This window comes from Cryptomeria japonica, chromosome 6, assembly GCF_030272615.1.
Source record: "Cryptomeria japonica chromosome 6, Sugi_1.0, whole genome shotgun sequence".
In the NCBI taxonomy this organism is placed as follows: Eukaryota; Viridiplantae; Streptophyta; class Pinopsida; order Cupressales; family Cupressaceae; genus Cryptomeria; species Cryptomeria japonica.
Window position 1 is genome coordinate 54692616 of NC_081410.1, and position 24536 is coordinate 54717151.

General features: G+C 38.7%; 1 protein-coding gene across 2 annotated transcripts in view; it reads left to right on the forward strand.

The window, feature by feature from the left end:
* The window catches only part of LOC131064217 (uncharacterized), a 105258-nt gene that overhangs the window by 6929 nt on the left and 73793 nt on the right, over positions 1-24536 (forward strand). For both annotated transcript variants that reach the window (XM_057998298.2, XM_057998299.2), the window contains exon 2: positions 22169-22267. In XM_057998298.2, the coding sequence (XP_057854281.2) occupies positions 22169-22267 (99 nt within the window). The remainder of the gene's footprint in view (positions 1-22168; positions 22268-24536) is intronic.

The following is a 24536-nucleotide window of genomic DNA, read 5'->3' on the forward strand; positions in this document are numbered from 1 at the left end:
TCAGTTGAGATTTTTGAAATCAACACACAATCTGATCTCTCCATTCTTTTTCCTGACAGGAACTAGGTTGGTGACCCATGTCGAATGTCTTACTGGAAAGATAATTTTGGTTGAGAGCAACTTCTTAACTTCCTGATATATTAGGGGTTCTAGCAGAGGATTGACCGGCCTTTGTCTTTATCTAAACGGTTTACTTCCTGGCTTCAAAGGGATCGTGTGAGTAATAATTGCAGTATCATAAGTCTTAAGATCTTCATAACTCCAAGCGATGACATCTGGGAAATCTCTTACATTTTTCAAGATACCATTTCTTTCTGGTGCAGTGCAGGCTTTTCCAATGAACACGTTCTTGACTTGTCTACCATCACCGACATCGATTGCGTCACACATATTTCCTTCCATGCTGTGGCTTTTTATCTCTTTCAATTTGTCGGGATCAAAGATTCTCTCTAACTCCACCATTCCTTTTGGAATAGTGTTTGTTTTCAAATTCAAAACTCCTCCTTCATCCAATTCTGCTCCCTCCACTTCTTCATCAATGATTTGGGCTAAGAAGACATCTGTGTTGGTCAAGAAATCCAGTATATGCTTGTCATCTTCAAACACTTGGAAATTAGTGATGTTATCGGGGACTGAAGGTACTGAGGTTAGCTCTACTGTGAACTTCTTCAATCCTTCCATCGCTAATGGAATCAAAGAGCTGGCGGCTTGTGCAAGGGAATTAGCCACTTGATTCTGGTGCTTGTATATGGACTTGATATTGAATGCCTCAAAACTCTCGATGAGGTCCCAAACTCGATTCCGGTATCTAGTCAGCCTTTTGTCATGGCAGACGTACTGCGTTATGATTTGTCTTATAGCTATTTCTGAGTCTCCATATACTTGCAGTATTTTAGCTTTCTTCCTGATAGCCAACAATAACCCATGAATCAAGGATTCATACTCAACCACATTGTTGGTGCAAGGAAATTGTAGTCTATGAGCGGCTAGGTAAGTCTCTCCTGTCGGGCTAATTAATTCGAAGGCTGCTCCAGATCCTTGTTTGGATTTAGATCCATCGAACCTTAATGTCCATATTGCATTTCCTTGGTCTTCCGTCTCTTGGTCCTCCTGGCTTTTGATTGATGTGTCGGATAAAGTTTCATCTTCTGAGGAACTTTCAACTCCTGGGTCTTCAATTCCTTCTATAATCAATGCCTGTGGGACCCTCTTGTATACTTGTTCTAATGCAGTCTGGCACAAAGCACAGGATAGTTCTGAATGGACGGCATTATGTATCCTACACCAATTGGGGAGGAGTAGATCTCGGATGGACGCCATGTTGCCAAGTTGCATACTTTGTCGCACGTTCCTGTGGACGAATTTCCTAAAATTTTCAAACATTCCATCATCTTCTTGGTCGGATCCTTGGTCACTTTCCACAACAATCTCTGTAGATTCCATCACTTCTTGTTGACTGTCTTTGTCTTGTAGGTTCTATATCATCAAGACTTCTTCCACTTTAGGTTTGTATGTCCCTAAATCCGTTTCTAAGAATAGGACCTCATTATCTTCTCCATACTTAGTTATCATAAGTCTCAATCTTGGAGTACTGTCGATTTTGATTTGGTTCGGAACTCCTCTCCAGGGTAGCCACATATGTGCAAAGTCCGTTGACACATACCCATTCAACTTTCGTGACCAATCTCTACTCAGGAGCATTCCATATGAGTCAGGGATATCTACGACTGATATGTCTATGAAATTTTGAACCCTTGGGTCTGCAGCCAATTGCATGTGAATATTGTTCAATTCTCCCATGACTGGAACTTCTGTCTTGTCTAACTGAGTGACTTTTCTTCTGGTAGGAGCAGGAGTTATACCTAGTCTCTGACAGACAGCCAGGGGCATCACATTACTCGAACCTCCTGAATCATAGAGGCAGTTGTGCAATAATTTCCCAAAAATTCTGACTGATAGCAGGAGCGGGGCCGGTTCATCTTTTCCTTGGGAAAGGATCGAGGAATCCCCATTATGTTCTTGATTCTCTACTTCGTTGACCTTCGGATTGTTATCCTTTTCTGATGTTTCTTCTTTTGAATCGTCCGTCTTCTTTAGAGGTTTTCCTCTCTTGATCACATCTTTCTTAACGGCAACTCCCTTTTCTGGAAGAATCTGACTAGTGGTGAGACTTTCTTTGACGGCGGGTTGAGTTTTCTTAACCTCGCCCCTTTTGAGTAATACCTTGCCTTCTAACATATCTTCTTTTTTGACGGGGAAGGCTACGGTCTGGACCATACATTCGTCTTGTTCAAATTGTTCTTTGTTATCAGCCTCCTCTTGAATTACATTGATGGTGGCTTGAACATTGTTGACCGTTTCTTTGGACGTACTCTGAACATTTGGCCTTACTGTGTTTGAATCATTCAGACTATTAATCACAACATCTTTAATCTCTGTTACCTTCAGTAGCTCATAAAGTGGCAGGCTATTTTTAACCTTCTTGAGTTCTTCCAACACCAACATAGCCAGTCTTTTCATTTCATCTTTTGCAGGAGAGGGGACATTCCTTTGTCTGTATTCTCGCGCGTCTTGTGGATACTCCGGATTATTACTAGCCTATGGATTTGGAGGAGTAGAGAAATTGTTTGGAGGGATCGATGTTGTCAGAGGTTTTTGATTTCTCTGATTTCTATGATAGACTCTTGGACCTACACCTCCTGAGGACTAGTGGAATACCTCCTTTATTCCTTCAACTAGGACGCTATTATTCAAAGGCGGGAAATAATACTCTGAGTCTTCAACAGGTTCATTTGCTGATGCAGGTGGAAATTGGGAACTGGGAGGTATCATTGGTCCATTAGCCGATTCTGGTGGTAATCTCCCATTTTGAGCTTGGTTATTTTCTCCTTCTGGTAAATGCTTGTAGCTTTCCACAATCATGGCTTGATCATACCGTGTAGTTGGGACCATTTCATATCCTGTTGTAGGAGGATTTTCAGGTGGATCATTGCTGCGCATCTCTTGCTGGAATATGTCGGCTGCAATTTTGAATTCAGGACACTGCAACTCAGAATGCTGGTTTGTATTGTGGAGTCTACACCAACTGGACAAAGCCGCCTCTGCTAGAAACACTTTACTGGTAGGATGATTCTCTTGATTCTGTGAACTTGATGGGTTGTCTAATGGCATCACCATGTTTCCATTATTAGGAGCTGTATTCCATGTTCTCCTTTGAAAACCCTGGTTGTTATTTCCTTGATAATTGTTTTTGAAACCTTGATTATTATTTCCTTGGAAATTTTGATTCTTTGCATGTTGGCCTTGGTTGATCCTTTGCATGCTTTGAAGTTGATTATTTTGATTCCTCAAATGAGTTACTTCGGTTGACAACTTCTTGACTTGTTCGATCAACTCTTTCATTTCATCTTTTTCTTCCTGTGTTCTTGAAGAGTTTGTTGCATTTTGCAGGTACACAGGTTGTGCTGGTGGGGCTTGTGAAAGTGCAACTCCGGGATGAAGCACTAGCTGGTTTGCCGGCTGTATGCTAGGATATGTAGCTTGTGGAATAGGATTCATAACTGGAGTCTGGTTGGTTAACGCCATACTAACTGCTTGTATTTGGTTTGGTGCTGCAGCAGGTCCCATATGAAGTAGCGGCCCAATAATACTTTGTCCCATGTGCTTACTGACTTCAATAGCCTTTGCATATGCTGCGTTTAAATCATTCGGGATAGGATGTGTCCTTACGAACATGGCGGTAAGATGATCTAAGGCTCCATAATAAATCTCCCTTGGGTCAGCAATGAGGTATGGATGTCGTAACATCGTGTATGCCCTGTGGAACCTGTTGTTGAAAGAAGTGATCGGCTCATGTTCTCTCCTTCGAATCTCAACAAATTGTCTATACAGCTTAGCTGGTGTGGTTGGTATACCAAACTTTGCAATAAACGCATCCTTCATGGCATCCCAAGTCCCAATTGATCCTGTGGGTAAGTGAATGAACCAGAAGTATGCTTCTTCTCCTAATGAGTAGGGAAAGAGCCTACATGCTACATCTCCATATTCGACTCGCCTGTTATGAAGAAGGTCTTCGAACATCTTGATATGATCCTCTGCTGTACGATTGAAATCACTGACATTGAATTTGGGATAGAAATTCTCTGGATTCTTTGGCATGTCATGGTAGATTACAAATTCTAATGGTGATGGATTGTTGATCATCCACGTAGTGCCGTTGATTGCATGAGCAGGAGGAGGAGGAGCATTGTGAGCCATCGTGCTTCCCGAAATTTGAAAGTTTGACAGCAGACTTGATGAACTGGCCTAGCTTGTTGGTTGAGAAATTGCCTGGATACTTGCTTGAATTGCCGCTTGTACTTGTTCTTGAAGAGACGGAGCTTGTGATATCTCAGAAGTGCCTTCTAATCTTGGCTCAAATTCCCTTGGAGTATCTTCTCTTTTGACTCGCTTTGACCTTGAAGTGAACTGAAGCTCATTCAGATTTTTGGCGCCTGGTGTAGACCTCAATATTCTTTGATGTTTTTCGGGCGAGAAAGAACCAATACGATCCAGCGTGAAAATCTGTTTTGCAGAGATTACTGCAGGTTCCTTTGATTGCGAAGTTCTCTGGCGGCGGCTCTTTGGCGTTCTTTAGCTTTGTCTTCCTCTTGTTCCAAGATGATTCTAACTCTGTTATACTCAGCTTCACTTCTCTTTACGTTCCACGCTAGGTGATTCAATCCTGAAACAATGTCTTCCTGAATGTTGCCTATTTCCAAATTAGGTTGTACTACCTCATTCAATCCTTCATGCGGCAACACCATCGTGATACATGATCATGTTAAAAAACATTTTGGACAGTTCTGTTCCTTTTGATAATCCAACTTTTGTGTGGTTCAAGCCGCCCTCCTTCTAGCGCCAATTCTGTTGACATGTATTTTGTACACTATCAAACACAGAATAAAATACTCAAATGGTACCTTATCCTCTCTTGAATAAAGCCTTTGAATGCTGAAGATATCGCGAAAAGGATCAATCAAGGTGACTTTAAGGTTCTTCGCTGTAGGATCTCTACGTGTGGATAAGCACCAGTGGTCGTTGTAAATGCTGTTTCTTTAAGGGGTCTTACGCACTTGCTGAGAAAGCTGGTCCGTGTTGCTCTCGTTTGACTGCAGGAACAGGATTTTCCTAATACTAACAAATTCTCAAAAAAGATCAAAAGATAGGGGTTTCAAGAGATGAATTCTAATCTAATCCTAAGAATGACTCGATGTAGGCTAGACTTGGTAAGATTCTACCAATTTCAGTATTGCCAAGGAATTACAACTCTACTGGAATTGATGCGATCTTCTAAGGTGATTAGTGATTTTCAAATAGTCAAGAATTATAGATACTATCATAAAGATACATATCAATATTTCAATAATGATTGAATGTTCAAGCAATCTCAATATCTCCAGTTGACCACACAAGGCGTCCTTACAATCAGTAAGAAGCTAGTGGTTTGGATATGAATCTCACCAAAAATCAAGCACAACACTTAGTCCTTCAAACTTAAATACTACTTCGACTAAGAATGATTCAAGAAGATAAACAACCATGAAGATAGCCACAAGTATTGCAATAAAACACCATAACTTCAATATTTTATTGATCTCAAAGCCAAATGGACAACAATTGTTCAAAATTCTTTCTTCACTACTCAATCTTGCTACACAATAACTTTCTCTCTAAGCTCTTCTAATCTCTCTCTCTAATATCTAATCATCTAATCTTCTTCTAATGACAAAATGAAAAAGAGTGAGGGTATATACAACATCCTCAATTACAATGAACGACCCAGATCGAAAGAAGATCAATGGCTGAGATTTTGACACCTAAACCTTAATTAGGGTTTGTTACAAAAAGTTCCCCTTTTAGATGAACATTATTAAATGCATAGCCAAATATTTAATTGGCACAAAAGTCGAGGAAACATAGACCAATGATAATTAAGATGCCACATCATCCTATAACAACCTTTCTTCTAGAACCTTGTTCCCTTTCCTATGCTCTTTCTTAGCATATCTAACGAATCTGGACACAATTCCTTCAATTTCAGCAATGGGAATCTCAGGAAGATTCTTCATTCGTTCCTCCAAGTGAATGACCTGATCAAAAGCAGTGAGAAGAGCTGTTTCCCATCCAGGTTCGAGTTCTTTGATCTTCTCAATCAGGAGCATGGTAGTGAACATCAGGGCCCGTTGCTGATTTGTGATGACATTCTCCTCCTTGCAAAAGATGACCTTGACTATATCCTCCAACTCCTGGATGTCCACATCTGTCTCAATCTCGATCCGTCGGCCAAGGATGGTACACAATACTTCAAACACCTTATCTTGAATTGGATGGATGATACCTTCAACTTGACTGCATTTGGTGCTGATGTCTTCAAAAAGAACCTCTTTCATCTGGAGTAGAGCTGACCACTGTAGTAAGTTATGAGTTCCTCCATCCATTATCTTTTCTTGTGTCTTATTACTTGCAAGACAGGAATGATAACATCTCTAGTGTGAGCAAAAGCGACTATAGTTATCATTAAATTATGAATAATCTCAAGGACCTGGATAGCTCGATGAATTGTCTTCATCATTCTTGTTGCAAATTCAACAGCTACCATGTGGGATTTATCAATCCAAGAGCTCATAAGCTGAACCAACCTTTTGACCCTTTCTGCTTCGCCAACCGATTCGGGAGGAAGTGCTTGTAAAGGAGATACCGCTGGATCCTGACGTCTCAAGGGCTGATTGAGATGACTAAAATGGCCTCTCCAAGCACCGACCTCTCTTTCAAGCTTCCTATTCTTCTCCATTTCTTCCTTAAGTTTGTCTTTAAGTGCTTCAAATGAATCGGTTGCTTCTTCCATTACTTGCTCAGTAGTGAGTGGACCAAGCTCAAAGGTTTCTAAGTCATACTCATCTGCAAGAATCTCACCTTCATACTTGTCCACCACTGGTGTAGCTATTTGCAATTTCTTGGATCCTGTCTCATCCCTTATCACCTTGGACATCTTTCTGGCCTTCTTTTCTGTTACCTCCTGAGAATTTCCTATAAGGCTTTCTAAATCAATTACATCTTCTTCCTCTTCAACCACAATTACCCTTGTCAGTCTCTCTTTTAACTAGTCCGGGATGGCGGATCTTGTTTCTCTAACTTGTATTTCTTTAGGCAATGGTTCATCTTCTAGGAGAGGAGATGTCGCTTCATCATCATTCTTCTCTTCATGCAGCTCATTAGCATCAACTTGGGGAGATTGACTTGATGAATGTTGCGGTGTCTGTCCCTTCTCTGGCTTATCATTTTGCACCATGGATTCCATAGATTCATCAACTTCAGGTACCATCTTCTCTTGACCTTCCCCTTGGCTTGCCTTCTTTTCATGTCGAGAAGATGTGCTTGATGGGTGATCTCGACTGGCCTCTTGTTTCTTCTTGGAAGATTCCCTTTTCTCAGGTCTTTCTTTCCTCTTTGCACCTCTAGGATGAGAAGTGTTCTCACTCACGCTTGCTTCTCCTTCTTCTGTTCTTGCCTCCAAAGTAAAAGTCATCGATACGTTCTGCTCTCTCAACTTCTGATGTTGTACATCCACCCATCTGCGAGTACATGATAAAATAGGGGCCATCAAAGCTCTCGAGTCCAAAACCTCGGGCTCATCCCAATCTATCTTCACTCTTTTATCTTCTTTGTCATAGGACGACTGGAGGTATCTGCCATTATCTTGGGCTTGATCAGCTACTCTATAAACTTTGCATTTCCTGATGAAATCTAAAGGTAGTCTGGAATGCATCTTTCTTTTAACTTCTAAATCACTTGAGAGATTCATCCAAAAGTCCTCCACCTGAAACTCATGTCTGTACTTCTTACCAACTGTCTTCTCCATATAACCATGAGGATCAAAATTCTCCCACGAGGCAAAGAATGTGAATGAATACAAGGATAATTCCTTCTTTGCATCTTTTGAGGCTTGAGTGTTAGGACATACCTCAACTGAATTCCGCAATATGATGGGCACGGGAACTCCATTTCCATGCTTGTGTCTGGATGCCTTCGCATAAGCTGCCAACTGTCTGGTCACTTCAAGTAGCACTATCCTGTCTGTCGGATATCTCGACAACATGTAGGGAGGGGAAGGACACCCATGAACTCTGATATATGTAAACTTTTGAAACTGGATGAACCATGCACCATACTTCTTCACAAGTTCTTGTGCATCCAGAGATAGTCGATTATGAATTCCACCTTGCAATATCCTAGTGATGTTCATCGTGAAGGTATCATTGACTAACTTGTAGTCACCTCTGGGCGGATGATGCAGATGAACATAAGAGTCACAAACTCTCACTTCTCCAGGTCCTCTTCCGATCACTCCTCTGTGAGGTAGTCCTGCATACTCAAAACTCTTGATCAAGGCATATATGACATATGAGCTCATGTGGAACGACTTGGTAGGCCTTAGTCTTCTCAACTGCACATGCAAACTATTGCTAATAATTCTGGCCCAATGAAGCATTCCTTTTCCTTGGACTATCACTTGAATGAAGAAGAACATCCACTTTTCGAAGTGGAAGGCTTGAGGGGCCCTTGTAACTCGATTGAGCAAAGTTATCAAATCTTTGTACTCCTCCTGGAAGTCGATCCTATGAGGGGTGTTGGGAATCTTGTTCAGGCGAGGCCGATTTTTGAGCAACCAATTCTTGTTGATGAGGTTTAGACAGGTGTAGGGATTATCTTCATACATTGACTTGGCTCCTTCTAAGCTTTTGTAAATCATATCTTTATGCTCTGGAAGATGAAGTGCTTCACTTATAGCCTCCTCTGAAAGATAAGCTAAGGTGTTCCCTTCCTTGGATACGATCGACCTTGATTGTGAGTAATAATGGCCAAGACCCGGTATTCCCCATGCAACTTAGGATCCCGACCTTGAGATTTATCCAAGAATACATGGAGGACACCGATGTTGTCCAAGCCCGATTAACACAGTTATTGAATCTTGAGGAGAAGAGAGATCAAGCACTGGAGAATTTTGCAAAGCATCAGGGAGTTGTGAAAAGATGGTTCGATCGACAGGCCAGAGTCAAGGCCTTCTGGATCTCAGATCTTGTTTTATACTGGGATAAAGCACACGAGAAAAAGGGGGAACATGACAATTTTGATAAGCTTTGGAAAGGCCCTTATCAAATCTCTGAGATTTTAGGAGAAAATGCGTTCAGACTGAAAACTTTAACTGGAGAAGACTTCCCATTGCCTGTCAATGGGAGGTATCTCAAGACATTACTTCCAGTCCTAGAATTCAGGAGGCCTTCCTTTGTACATAGTTAGTCTAGTTTGCTTTTGTTTTTGTTTGTCGGGTTTGTTTTGTTTTGGTTTGTCCTTCGCTTTGTTTTTGGGTCTTAGTTTAGGTGGTGTCTTAGTTTAGGTTGGTTGGTTTGTCCTGAGGGGGTATCCGTTTGAAATTGGGCGATTTTGTGATGAAGCACTCTGACCTCTCGCTAGATTATTTGTTTCATTTGGGCGATTTTGAAGTCTTTTGGAGATTCGAAGAAGTTTTCTCTTGATAAGATTTTGAGTCAGGCCGTATTTGCAATGAAGTAAGATTAGCTTATTGAACTCAGATATTATTGTCCTCCAGTTATTATATCTTTTCACACTTATAATCTCCGAGTCATTGTGATTTTCAGGCAAAGCTGTGATCGGTGAAAAATCTAAAATCTGGCTTCAGCGCCACCGTAATCCTCAAACCCTAGTGAGCTTCACTGCTCACAAGCCAAAAGAATTGACGGAACGAAAAAGCAATATCAAAAGGAAAAACGAGAAAATGAAAATGAAAAAAATCAAAAAAAAGAAAATGAGCCGAAAAGGAAATATCAAAATTGGCTAAGGGGAATATGCGAGTAACTCCATTGGGGCTATAAACGCCTGGCTGGCAGTGGAGCAATGTTCGTGAGCTTGCGGCGATAACCTCGTCAGGACTATGGACGTCTGACTGGCAACGAGGCTCTATCCAGGATGCTTTTGGAGTTCAGATAAACCACGTAGCTTGTCACAGTGGAACCTAGAGATCATGACTGTCTTGTCGAGGGGAATTAACTCTTTTGCACACACATGGGTAACTGTGGACTTAATACTTTGTCTCAATATGAAAATCTCTTTTTGTAAGTGCTGTTTAATTCCTTGTTTTATTGAGGGAGATTATCTGAGTTTTTCTTTAAGATGGATTGATTTCCAAATGTTCGCGAACATTCTCAGTGCTGTCACCAGATGTTGTGACCATTTCACACATCGCCCCATTAGAATGGGGACCCCCTCTTTTTGCTTTTGTTTTTGTTTTCTCTCTGCTTGTTCTTCTCTTTGTTTTAGGGTTTTGAGTGAGTGAGTTGTCTGTCTGGGCTAGGGCTAAACCTTAGGGGGTTCTTTTTTGGTATCATTCAAGCTAAGTCTAGTCAAATTTTGAAAAATGTTAAGTGTCTTCCTGAAGAATTGAGATTGTTGAAATGGGGTAAGCCTTTTAGGGGAGTCAAGTAGGTCTCAGGTTAGGTCCTGATTGAACGAAGGGTTTTTAGGGTAAAGTCCAATTTTGACTAAGTGTTAGCATTTTTGAAGTAGAGATTGTGTGTTCTTGCCTGGGTAAGTTTTGATCAATGTTTGGAAAGTAAGATGATGCCTGAAACAAAAAAATCGCTCCTGACCCTTGTTGAGGGTCCAGGGCGAACTCTATCCTAGGCACAATTTCTTGTTTTTGATGGACTTGCTAACTAGTTCCTGGCCTTGAAAGTGACCTAACTTTGCCTAAGTGAAGTGGTTTGAGACTTAAATTTGAAGCAGTTTAGCCTAAAAGGGTAAAATCGCTCCTGACCCTTGCTGAGGGTCCAGGGCGAAAATGTTGTTTAGGCATATTTGTCACTGACTTTTCTAAATTGTTTTGTGCTGGGTCTCCCGGAAGGATGATTGGACGTCACTTAAGGCGATTGAAGTTTTGAAGACAAGAAAGGTGATGAATTTTGGAGGCTAAAGGGAAAATCGCTCCTGACCCTTGCTGAGGGTCCAGGGCGAAATTTTGATTTCCCTCATTTTGCATTCAAAAGAGACCAAGCTTTGAGCAGCATGAATGGGAAATGAATGACTTTCTCCACCCACCTAAAAGAGTTTTGACTTGAAATGATGAAGGATCTTGTTGAAATCATTAAAATCGCTCCTGACCCTTACTGAGGGTCCAAGGCGAAAAATCTTATAGAGGTCATTGCTAGCCTTATTTGGTCGATTTGAGATGTCAAAGGCATGGTGGAGGATGAAGTGAGCATGTTAAAGTATCCAGACTTGATGAGATGAAGGAGTATTGCCCAGGAAAGTTAAAATCGCTCCTGACCCTCAGAGAGGGTCCAGAGCGAAATTCTTTGCAAACATATTTTTTGACTTTTCTTGGACATGAAAGCCTATTCATAGCATGAAGCAAGATGACGTCTTCCTTAGCAATGTGATTTTAAGATGAAAAGTGAAGGATTTTGGTCACAACTGCAAAAATCGCTCCTGACCTTCTCTGAAGGCCCAGAGCGAATTTTTCAAAAGCACATTTTTCTTGCAAAGTTAAAATGTTTTTATGATTGGAATGGATGAAGGAAAGCATGTTTTACCCGTTGAATATAATTTGGATGATCAACAAAAGAGGCAATCAAGCCAAAATTGGAAAATCGCTCCTGACCCTCAAAGAGGGCCTAGGCCTAGGGCGAAAAACTTAATATTCAACCTTTTCCTCCGAGTTTGGACAAATCTAAGCCTAGACATGAGCTTGAAATGATGTTTAAATTGCCTTGAAGTGAAGAAGGATTGTGGAGAGTCAGGATTTTGAAGGCAATTGCAAAAATCGCTCCTGACCCTTGCTGAGGGTCCAGAGCGAATTTCCAGGATTCTCTCCTTTATTTGAAGAATTAAGACAAAATCTTGCTTGGATAAGAAGAGGATGTGATGTTTTATGCCTTAGAGGCAATTTGAGGTCCAAAGCATGAAGAAATATGCCTAAAACCAAAAAGTCGCTCCTGACCCTTGTAGAGGATCCAGGGCGAAAATCACAAAAACTGCATGTTTTCTTCAAAATTGTGCTAAGGCAAAGATAGGCTAAGAAGAAAAGACCTCCAACAGCATGATGAATGATGATTTGCCTTTGAAACTTGATGATCTTGGGCTAAAAATGAAAAATCGCTCCTGACCCTCAGAGAGGGTCCAGGGCGAAAATGTTGAAAACTCTCATTTTACGTGACAACAACGAAGCAAATTTGGATGGAGTGGTTAAAGCAAGGTCATTACCTAGTGATGAACAAAGATTCAAGAAAAAATGATGATGGATTAAGCCCAATTTGCAAAAATCGCTCCTGACCCTTTCTGAGGGTCTAGGGCGAAAAATTTGGAAGGAGATTTTCTTGCTTATTTTGGAGGCCTAAAACATAACCTAGCTTGGTGAGAAAGTGTTTTGATGAGGAAGTGAAGATTTTTAGTCAAAATTGAAAAAATCGCTCTTGACCCTTGCTAAGGGTCCAGGGCGAAAAACATCAAACTTGCACTTTTTCTCCCAAATTGGATAGAGCAAAGTCTGGAAGTCAATGAGAAAGCCTATTTGAAATGTCTTGAAGAGATTTTGGACGTTGAAAAATGCTAATTTTGAGCAAAAAATGGAAAATCGCTCCTGACCCTCAGAGAGGGTCTAGGGCAAAATCTCCTCTAAAGACATCATTTCCTTCAAAATTATTGATGAATTAACTCTATAGTGCAAGGAAATGGATTTTGGGAGTGGCCTAGAGGGTTCAACAATCAAGCTGAGGTGGATTCCAGCTAGAAAATGAAAAATCACTCCTGACCCTTGTTGAGGGTCCAGGGCGAAATCCACATTTCCACCTATTTTCCTCATGAAAAATGTCAAAATTCGAAGTGCAACGCCTTAACTGGATATCAATTTACCCTCCAGGAGATTTTCAAGTCAAGATGCGAAGTATTCAAGGCTAAAATTAGAAAATCGCTCCTGACCCTCAGAGAGGGTCCAGGGTGAAATCATCATGGAGTTTCATCAAGCCTTGTTTTAAAAATCAATATTCCCCAATTTGCATTAGATTACCAAAATTGCTAATTTTGAGGCATTTGGAAAATTAAAATTAAATTAGCATTAACTTAAAAGCATTTTGGCATTTAATAAATTAATTTTAAGCCTTTGAGAAAATCAAAATTTTACTTTGGAGGCATTTAAAATTAATTTTTTATTAAATTAAAATTAAAAATAAAGCGCTCAAGGCCTTATTTTGCTTTTATTAGCCAAGTCGGCCCCCTTTTTTTTGAAATTTTATATATTTTTTTTACCTCCTTTTTGCCAAGTCGGCCTAGAGGAAGCAAGGGGTAAGCGCTCTATATATTGGAGGAGTTTTGTTTCACATTTCAATTCATTCAATCATCCTTTTAAGCGCGAAATTGTAGAGCTAATTGGAGGTGCGAAATAGAGCTGGTTTGGAGCGAATTCCTTTCAAGTGTTGAAGGCTAAAAGGAAGTAGAGTTTATTCTTTTCCAAGCTAGAGGAGGCGCAATTCATCCAAGAGAAGGCTTTGATCTACATTTTGCCTAGGGAAATCTATTTTTACATCATTTCTTAGAGTTTAATACTCAAGAGGAGGTATGGCGAAATCATCTTAACATCCTTGTTCAAGATTTGATTTTTAGACATTTTTTTAGAAAAGTCTAAGTATTGCATGGTTAATTAGGAAATGATAACTCTAGATTTATCATGAAGTTTCCTAATTAAAATCTTAAATCTTCCTTTTGAGTCCTAATTTCTACACTTCAAGATATAATACTAATTGTGAAATGTTGTGTAGGTGTCGAGATGGCGACTCCAAAGGCAGGAGCATCTACTAGTCGCCCGGCTCTCATCAAAGAAGATCAGAAGAATGACGAATTGGAGACCAGGATCGTGTCCAAATGGATTAATATCGGAGATACCAACTTGGGAAACTTCAATGTGAAGAAGTTTCGAGAGGTCCCCTACATTGGCAAGCCATCACCTGTTGCGAAGAAGATAATTGAAAGTGGCATCATCAAGGTGGCAGGTTTCCCTCTAGCAGTCAAGTGTCATGAGCTGATGATCGAGTGTGCCTGCCATTATGACTCACAATCAAGGTCGATCGTATCCAAGGAAGGGAACACCTTAGCTTACCTTTCAGAGGAGGCTATAAGTGAAGCTCTTCATCTTCCAGAGCATAAAGATATGATTTACAAAAGCTTAGAAGGAGCCAAGTCAATGTATGAAGATGATCCCGACACCTGTCTGAACCTCATCAACAAGAATTGGTTGCTCAAAAGTCGGCCTCGCCTGAACAAGTTTCCCAACACCCTGCATAGGATCGACTTCCAGGAGGAGTACAGAGATTTGATAACTTTGCTCAATCGAGTTATAGGGGCTCCTTAAGCCTTCTACTTCGAAAAGTGGATGTTCTTCTTCATTCAAGTGATAGTCCAAGGAAAAGGAATGCTTCATTGGGCCAGAATTATTAGCAATAGTCTGGATGTGCAGTTGAGAAGACTAAGGCCTACCAAGTCGTTCCACATGAGCTCATATGTCATATATGCCTTGATCAGGAGTTTTGAGTATGCAGGACTACCTCACAGAGGAGTGATCGGAAGAGGACCTGGAGAAGTGAGAGTTTGTGACTCTTATGTTCATCTGCATCATCCGCCCAGAGGTGACTACAAGTTAGTCAATGATACCTTTACGATGAACATCACTAGGATATTGCAAGGTGGAATTCATAATCGACTATCTCTGGATGCACAAGAACTTGTGAAGAAGTATGGTGCATGGTTCATCCAGTTTCAAAAGTTTACATATATCAGAGTTCATGGGTGTCCTTCACCTCCCTACATGTTGTCGAGATATCCGACAGACAGGATAGTGCTACTTGAAGTGACCAGACAGTTGGCAGCTTATGCGAAGGCATTCAGACACAAGCATGGAAATGGAGTTCCCGTGCCCATCATATTGGGGAATTCAGTTGAGGTATGTCCTAACACTCAAGCCTCGGAAGATGCAGAGAAGGAATTATCCTGGTATTCATTCACATTCTTTGCCTCGTGGGAGAATTTTGATCCTCATGGTTATATGGAGAAGACAGTTGGTAAGAAGTACAGACATGAGTTTCAGGTGGAGGACTTTTGGATGAATCTCTCAAGTGATTTAGAAGTTAAAAGAAAGATGCATTCCAGACTACCTTTAGATTTCATCAGGAAATGCAAAGTTTATAGAGTAGCTGATCAAGCCCAAGATAATGGCAGATACCTCCAGTTTTCCTATGACAAAGAAGATAAAAGAGTGAAGATAGATTGGGATGAGCCCGAGGTTTTGGACTTGAGAGCTTTGATGGCCCCTATTTTATCATGTACTCGCAGATGGGTGGATGTACAACATCAGAAGTTGAGAGAGCAGAACGTATCGATGACTTTTACTTTGGAGGCAAGACCAGAAGAAGGAGAAGCAAGTGTGAGTGAGAACACTTCTCATCCTAGAGGTGCAAAGAGGAAAGAAAGACTTGAGAAAAGGGAATCTTCCAAGAAGAAACAAGAGGCCAGTCGAGATCACCCATCAAGCACATCTTCTCGACATGAAAAGAAGGCAAGCCAAGGGGAAGGTCAAGAGAAGTTGGTACCTGAAGTTGATGAATCTATGGAATCCATGGTGCAAAATGATAAGCCAGAGAAGGGACAGACGCCGCAACATTCATCAAGTCAATCTCCCCAAGTTGATGCTAATGAGCTGCATGAAGAGAAGAATGATGATGAAGTGACATCTCCTCTCCGAGAAGATGAACCATTGCCTAAAGAAATACAAGTTAGAGAAACAAGATCCGCCATCCCGGACTAGTTAAAAGAGAGACTGACAAGGGTAATTGTGGTTGAAGAGAAAGAAGATGTAATTGATTTAGAAAGCCTTATAGGAAATTCTCAGGAGGTAATAGAAAAGAAGGCCACAAAGATGTCCAGGGTGATAAGGGATGAGACAGGATCCAGGAAATTGCAAATAGCTACACCAGTGGTGGACAAGTATGAAGGTGAGATTCTTGTAGATGAGTATGACTTAGAAACCTTTGAGCTTGGTCCACTCACTACTGAGCAAGTAATGGAAGAAGCAACCGATTCATTTGAAGCACTTAAAGACAAACTTAAGGAAGAAATGGAGAAGAATAGGAAGCTTGAAAGAGAGGTCAGTGCTTGGAGAGGCTATTTTAGTCATCTCAATCAGCCCTTGAGATGTCAGGATCCAGCGATATCTCCTTTACAAGCACTTCCTCTTGAATCGGTTGGCGAAGCAGAAAGGGTCAAAAGCTTGGTTCAGCTTATGAGCTCTTGGATTGATAAATCCCACATGGTAGCTATTGAATTTGCAACAAGAATGATGAAGACAATTCATCGAGCTATCCAGGTCCTTGAGATTATTCATAATCTAATGATAACTGTAGCCGCTTTTGCTCACACTAGAGATGCTATCATTCCTGTCTTGCAAGTAATAAGACGCACAAGAAAAGATAATGGATGGAGGAACTCATAACTTACTACAGTGGTCAGCTCTACTTCAGATGAAAGAGGTTCTTTTTGAAGACATCAGCACCAAATGCAGTCAAGTTGAAGGTATCATCCATCCAATTCAAGATAAGGTGTTTGAAGTATTGTGTACCATCCTTGGCCGACGGATCGAGATTGAGACAGATGTGGACATCCAGGAGTTGGAGGATATAGTCAAGGTCATCTTTTGCAAGGAGGAGAATGTCATCACAAATCAGCAACGGGCCCTGATGTTCACTACCATGCTCCTGATTGAGAAGATCAAAGAACTCGAACCTGGATGGGAAACAACTCTTCTCACTGCTTTTGATCAGGTCATTCACTTGGAGGAACGAATGAAGAATCTTCCTGAGATTCCCACTGCTGAGATTGAAGGAATTGTGTCCAGATTCGTTAGATATGCTAAGAAAGAGCATAGGAAAGGGAACAAGGTTCTAGAAGAAAGGTTGTTATAGGATGATGTGGCATCTTAATTATCATTGGTCTATGTTTCCTCGACTTTTATGCCAATTAAATATTTGGCTATGCATTTAATAATGTTCATCTAAAAGGGGAACTTTTTGTAACAAACCCTAATTAGGGTTTAGGTGTCAAAATCTCAGCCATTGATCTTCTTTCGATCTGGGCCGTTCATTGTAATTGAGGATGCTGTATATACCCTCACTCTTTTTCATTTTGTCATTAGAAGAAGATTAGATGATTAGATATTAGAGAGAGAGATTAGAAGAGCTTAGAGAGAAAGTTATTGTGTAGCAAGATTGAGTAGTGAAGAAAGAATTTTGAACAATTGTTGTCCATTTGGCTTTGAGATCAATAAAATATTGAAGTTATGGTGTTTTATTGCAGTACTTTTGGCTATCTTCATGGTTGTTTATCTTCTTGAATCATTCTTAGTCGAAGTAGTATTTAAGTTTGAAGGACTAAGTGTTGTGCTTGATTTTTGGTGAGATTCATATCCAAACCACTAGCTTCTTACTGATTGTAAGGACGCCTTGTGTGGTCAACTGGAGATATTGAGATTGCTTGAACATTCAATCATTATTGAAATATTGATATGTATCTTTATGATAGTATCTATAATTCTTGACGATTTGAAAATCACTAATCACCTTAGAAGATCGCATCAATTCCAGTAGAGTTGTAATTCCTTGGCAATACTGAAATTGGTAGAATCTTACCAAGTCTAGCCTACATAGAGTCATTCTTAGGATTAGATTAGAATTCATCTCTTGAAACCCCTATCTTTTGATCTTTTTTGAGAATTTGTTAGTATTAGGAAAATCCTGTTCCTGCAGTCAAATGAGAGCAACATGGACCAGCTTTCTCAGAAAGTTCGTAAGACCCCTTGAAGAAACAACATTTACAACGACCACTGGTGCTTATCCACACGTAGAGATCCTACAACGAAGAACCTTGAAGTCACCCTGATTGATCCTTTTCGCGATATCTTCAGCATTCAGAGGCTTTATTCAAGAGAGGATAAGGTACCATTTGAGTATTTTATTCTGTGTTTGATAGTGTACAAAATACACATCAACAAGTCCCTGTGCATTATATGAGTGTTTGGGTCTAATGCATAATGCATGGACCATGATCTTACTTATTTGCTATTTTGTCGTTCATATAGAAATGGATGTAATTAACATATTATTGTTAATATATATATATTTATATTTTTCTATCATATATATGCATAATTAATGATGATGAGGATACATTTAAAGCTTCAGTCAATCTGCTGTCCCATTTTGGAGGGAAGATGGTGCATATGAGGAATGCAAGTAGCTAGGAAGCCGTTTTGGTAGAGACACCCCAAGTGGGGCTGGGAGACCGAATGACGGTTGTCATTCCGTGCTCTTGGGCTGGATGGATTGGCTCGGGATGCCTTGTATGATCTCCCAAGTGGTGCTGCATAATGATGATGGGTTGTTTGGGTAGAACCTAAAGGGAATCCACATGTACATTATATAAAGTTGTAAACTACAGTGATAATTAAGATAATGTATCTAACCCTAGTAGGAAAGATTGATCTTATATCTAATTGCTAATATGATTGAGGGGTCTCAATGTGGATCTAACTTGTAAATCTATACCTCTAACCGTCTTACATTCTTATTTGAATGGGATTTGGGAGTGTAGGGCAAAAACTAGGTCATTTGGGAAAGGGGACATTACATACTAGCATAGATATCTTAAAGACATCTATTTAAAAGATGCTGATAGATATTGATCGACACCTATTGTTATTTATGATAGATAGGCGCCTTGAGACTGATATCTCTTGGCATCTTTTAGATAAATCTACTTAAGATATCTATGTTAGCAGCATCTAGCAACATGTAAAACGTTTTCTCAGTACCCAATGTTATTTTAAATCATTTTCCTTTGACAAATAACATAGCAATAAATTTAAATTCCGCTTCCAATTTTTTTAGTTTATATTGAACAAACATTTTTTTTGTCAACAATTGAATTATAATTCATTTATCCAAATATATAATGTATGTGACATTAATTGAGCATATAAGGGCTCCACTTGTGTGATGTATAAGGGCTCCACTTGTGTGATGTTAATCACTCCAAGAGTGGGGAACAAGGGCTCATATTTTAATGATGAGGTGTTAGGATCAGACTATATTATGATAGCATTTGGTACGTTCTCATTATTAGTTTGGCTCCTCTAGATTGTTGTCTTCTATTTGCATGATTAGTGGAGGTATGCCAATGGGGTTGATGAGAGATCAAAGAAAAGGAAAGAAATTGATTATTTTATGTGATGTTGAAGGCCCAACAAATGATATTGTGCTGGTGAATGTGACTATAGGTTCAAGGAATTTTAGAAAATACATATGCAAGGAGTTTACAAATCCTACAATGAGATTATGGATGCTTCAAATGTGGCTGGTTGTGAAGGAAGTGGATGCAAAATCTTTAGTGAATATGAGGGTTACCGGGGAGGACCTCCAAAGACACCCAAAGCAATCTTTGGGACACCAAAATGTATTTGACATGTAACAAAGCTTGAGTTATGTTTGCATGCTCCCCATGTTGCCATTGACTTTCTCATTGAAGGGAGACATAGAGGAAGGTCAAAAGTGGAAGGTTTCAATTGCCAAACGATTTTGTAGCGCTTGAAATCCTCTTAATAGAATTACATTTTTGACTCTATTTTTTTTTTAAAGATTTACACTAAATATAATTATGCACTAATTATGCTTGTAAAAATTGATCCAAATATATCGAAATTATGCGTTATTATCTAATATCATTTTATTGCTCTTGTGCAAAAAATGAATAGAAAAATTATTAGCGAAGGGATTGCAAGAGATTGTTGCATGTCTCAATTTGAAAACAACTGAAACCTATTAATTTATTAAATGAAGGTTCTTTTGATCTAAGATAGCCTTTTTTTGGTGGTAGATTATTTCTTGGGGATTTGGTGAAAAACAAAATCAAAAGTTACTTTAGAGATTTTTTTTAATATTATTGCACGTTCCCCATGTTGCCATTGACTTTTGCATTGAAGGGAGATGTAGAGGAAGGTCAAAAGTAGGAAGGTTTCAATAGGTGGAGCAATGAGATTCATTGTGAATAGAGAAAATTTGCTATTCAGAGTTATTTTATTTACTAGATATACTCATGGACAGAAATTGTAACTTTTTTTTAAGATCTATTTTATTTTATCTACATTTTAAACTTACTTTAACTTTCAAAGTGCTGTTAAGATAGTAACTGGATGGAATTGGTTTGGCATGGCCTAGAGCAGTCCTCTATCCCCATTGCTTAAAGGGTTTCTTTCTTGTTAGTTTTTTTTCAACTTTAGATAATGATTTCGTTTGGAACGATGAACTTTGGTTTCATAGTAGATCTAGACTAATATTGAATTTTTCTTGGCAAATGTATTTTGATCTCCCTTTCTCCTCCCATAGTCAATTGCATTACAAACACACTCAAATCTTCTAAGGAATGCCTTATATCTCAACCTTCCTCAAGCTTGGGAATCACTTAGAAACGTTAAAATTTATTTGCATATATCTCAAATAAATAACATATGATAATATGTAAAAATTTATTTTTATTTGCATATATCTCAACATTTATTTTTGAGTTGAGCAGTGGGTTACACTCCCAAACACATACATGTCTTTCTATATCTTTTGTGGTCTTGTGGTATTTAAAAACATTACAGTTGTGTCAAAGGGTTTTCCAAGTTCTGTTTACCTCTCGTGGACCTTTTGCTCGAAGGGGTAACCCTTGAGTGTGAATGTCTTTAATTCTCAGCCCCCCTTTATTGTTTTTGTGTGCGAATGGATTTCCCAACAAACCTTTGGCTTTGCCATACCAAGCAATAGGAAAGATAAAAGATTTTTATCTAACTTATTTATGGGTTGTTGTAGATGAGGCCCATCACAACAATTGGGTGGTAGCTAGCACATTTGTGCATATCTGGAGTTTGGCTGCCATGTTTTGAATATTGGTAAACAAATATGGTACTTTCTATTTGATTCCTTTAACAAATATCTCCATTATTTTATCTGCAATGCTGAGAAGGCAAAAGGGATACTTAGAAACTTCAAAATGTACCCATCTAGATTCATTTTCATCAAAGCTCTTCAAGCTAAATGTTGTTTGGCTGTGATGAAAAACATTTCCCTCTGAATGAGTCTCTACGAGTCTTTGGATTTTCAAATGTATTACAAAATAATTGTTTATCTTTGTCAATGTTGAGTAAAGGATCAACAGCAAAGTGTCTTGACAATTTTTTTGCTTCAAGCCCATTGAAGAAAGTTCCCTGAATGGAGCCTTGTGGAATATGAAAAATTAGCAAGTAGCCAAATGCCTTTCTCTAGGAAATACATGGTAAAATTTGAACATCCTTGTTGAATGCATTGAAGATGTCCCACACTCACAAAATTTATGCCATTGATCATCTAACAGCAGGAGCTTGTGCACGGTGTCAGGACTGAATCATTAAAAATGGCTGAAATCTAAGACCTTAAGTATGGGCACAAGAATTGGATGCTCTTTACAATCATATGATTTCTTAATTCAATTTTGATAAGTAGCATGTCCCTACTTGGACAATAGGATTACTCCATATGACAGTAGGCTTGCTCAATGGATTTTGATGAGTAACATGCCCTGACCTAAGCATCATGCACACTCTCTTATATGAAACCTATTATTTTCCTGCTTATCGAATCCTTTTGAATGATTTCTGAGGGCCTATGATAGATGCAGAGAAGTTCTGGGCCTATGGGCTCCCTTGCTCTTCTGTAATGAAAAACCATCATTTCTAGTATAAAACCACGCAAAAGCTTAGTGAATTGTTTCTTTTATTTTGTAAGGTCCATGATAATGTCAATGATCATTCTATTTTATTTTGTTCTTATTCATATAGTCAAGGTATAGTACAATACAAATCATTCAGATATTATTTATAGTGAATCTGTATTTAACTATGTCTATTAAGAAATTTTAAATTAGAGAGGAAAATTTGAATGCACTTTTACTTTCTGAATCCTGAATATTTCTTGAATTATTTTGTTGCTTTCACTTTCAGGGCAGAAGATTTTGCTTGCAAAAAGTTTCACACTTGTTATCTTCTTGATTTCATTGGACCAAATGAGTTTGCAACTAAGCTTTCACAGATTGTAAACCAGTAAGTGCTTAGTTTGTTTCTCCTACTTGAATTGGGTATGGTTTTGATTTTATTATTTTAAATTCAAGGGTGTTTTTCAAAATATTAGAAAATATGAAAAGAATAGTCTCGCATGATTCAGAAAGCATGCAAAGTTTAAAGTTTGTACTTGAAATCCATACAAGCACAAATGAATGTTCTAATGGGCCATAATAATGGATTCTTGTATATATGCTTGGAAAAATAAATTATAGAGGTGAGTCATAAGATTACACTTTAGGAGAGGTCTATAACTCACTGATTTCAAGCATTTGACTTTTAAATTTTAAATTTATATTTACCTATATATCTTTTTGCTTCTTAATGATATTTAGACAAAAACTATTTATCTAGCGATTTTAAGCATTTAACTTTTGCTATGTATATATCTTTGCTTGTTAGTGGTGTTTAGAGAAAAAATTCATTGTCTTTTTTTTGAAATTCCATAATGTTCTAAGGCACACATTACCGGACTAAGTATTGAAAATGGTAGAGCATAGAGAATGCTTAAAAAACCCATGATTGCACAACACCAAATAACACCAAATGTATAAAATGATATTTATTGATAATTTAGGATATCAAATTAGATTTCAATATATGACTTTATAAAGCCATCTCTTCCAATTATCCATGCAATCAACTTGTCAACCCAACCAACTACTCAACCAACCTTACGTTAGATAATATACCAACACTTATTACTAACTGTTAATTCTTGTAATGTCAGTTGTACCATTTCCGATACATGAATTAATTATATGTTAACATAGTGGTATATACGTTAACAATAAACTATAAATAAATATCGAATTAGGGTGTTTGCCACCAGTCACACCCCTTCTTGTCATCGGGCTGAGATCAAACGATTTATCATAAATCGTGATCGGTCAAGCAAATAATTTTATGTAGGAAGAGATGTGTCTTCCCACGTGGGAAGACACATCTCTACTCTACGTACCCTCTCATTCACTTAGATATATAACATGCATCCAACGGGGAGGATGACAATACTGAAATCAATAAGTGTTGTGCTTCCTTCATTCACACTACTGCAGTTCGAAGTAAATTCCAGACTATACCTTTCATCTGTTCTAGCCTCTTGATCACAGAATTTAATTAAACTTAACACTAACACCGCTAGTCACTAAGGTGGCTTTTTTACGAAGGATAAGCCTTATATTCTAACGCCTCCTTTTAAGACTTATAGTATAGAAAGCAAAACATACAACCAAAAGGTACTAACGAAACATAACCACAAATTTAAATGGAATTTTCCCTTTGAAAACATTTCTTGGATCAGGTAGAACTCCATCAAGCTACCTTACCTTGTAACCCTTGTCAAGGTGTACCTTTTAAGTTGAATTCTTTAGTTCCCAGAGTCCACCTTCCTAAAACACCAAAATCTCAAATCTTATGATTTATTATACAACCATACATGTTGAGCTTCATCTACATTGAATCACTACCTATCTTCAAAATGTGAACTTCCATACCCCTTGCTCTAAGAAGGGACACAAATGGAGAACTAATGGTTTAAATTTAGATCACCTTCTTTGAGCAAGAAGCTAGCTTGAGATAGAAAAATTCCTCCAACCTTCAGCGCTTGCTAGCCTCTTCTTTGTCCATGTTACACTTTAGCTAATATATCTGAATTTCTAAAAGTCTCATTAGGTGTACCATGGATAGCTCCGAGAGCACAAACATTATATGGTGCATGTATGTAATGCGTGGTTATGATAAAAAGCAAAACATAGAGTGTTAGCTTCAACCAATTATACACCCTTATAGTAAAAACCATCTATTTCCAACTATAATTAATTTTACAAAGTTTTCACACCACCTTTTAAGTGTAATTTTTATGATGCTAAATAATATGATCTAAGAGTTTTAAACCATAGACCTCTAGATTCCAAATAGTGACCCCTCACCAATCAAACTAGCTATCACTTTAAACTAGTGTTCCAAGACTTGGACTTGCCTCAGACTCGGCAAGCTGATTTTTGACTCGGATTGCACTTGGACTCGGTGCCTAGACTTGACAAATTGAAAAAAAACATGAAATATAGAGATTTATAAGTATTCAAAACTTGTTGCATGCACCATTTAATAAATAAACTTTAGAGACATAATAAACTTATCAAATAGAAGCTACTTTGACCCTATACACAAGTATACATCAATCACATGAGTATTAAAATGAATTTAAATTTTTTAGTTGGAGGAAAAACATTGGAAGATATATAAATTT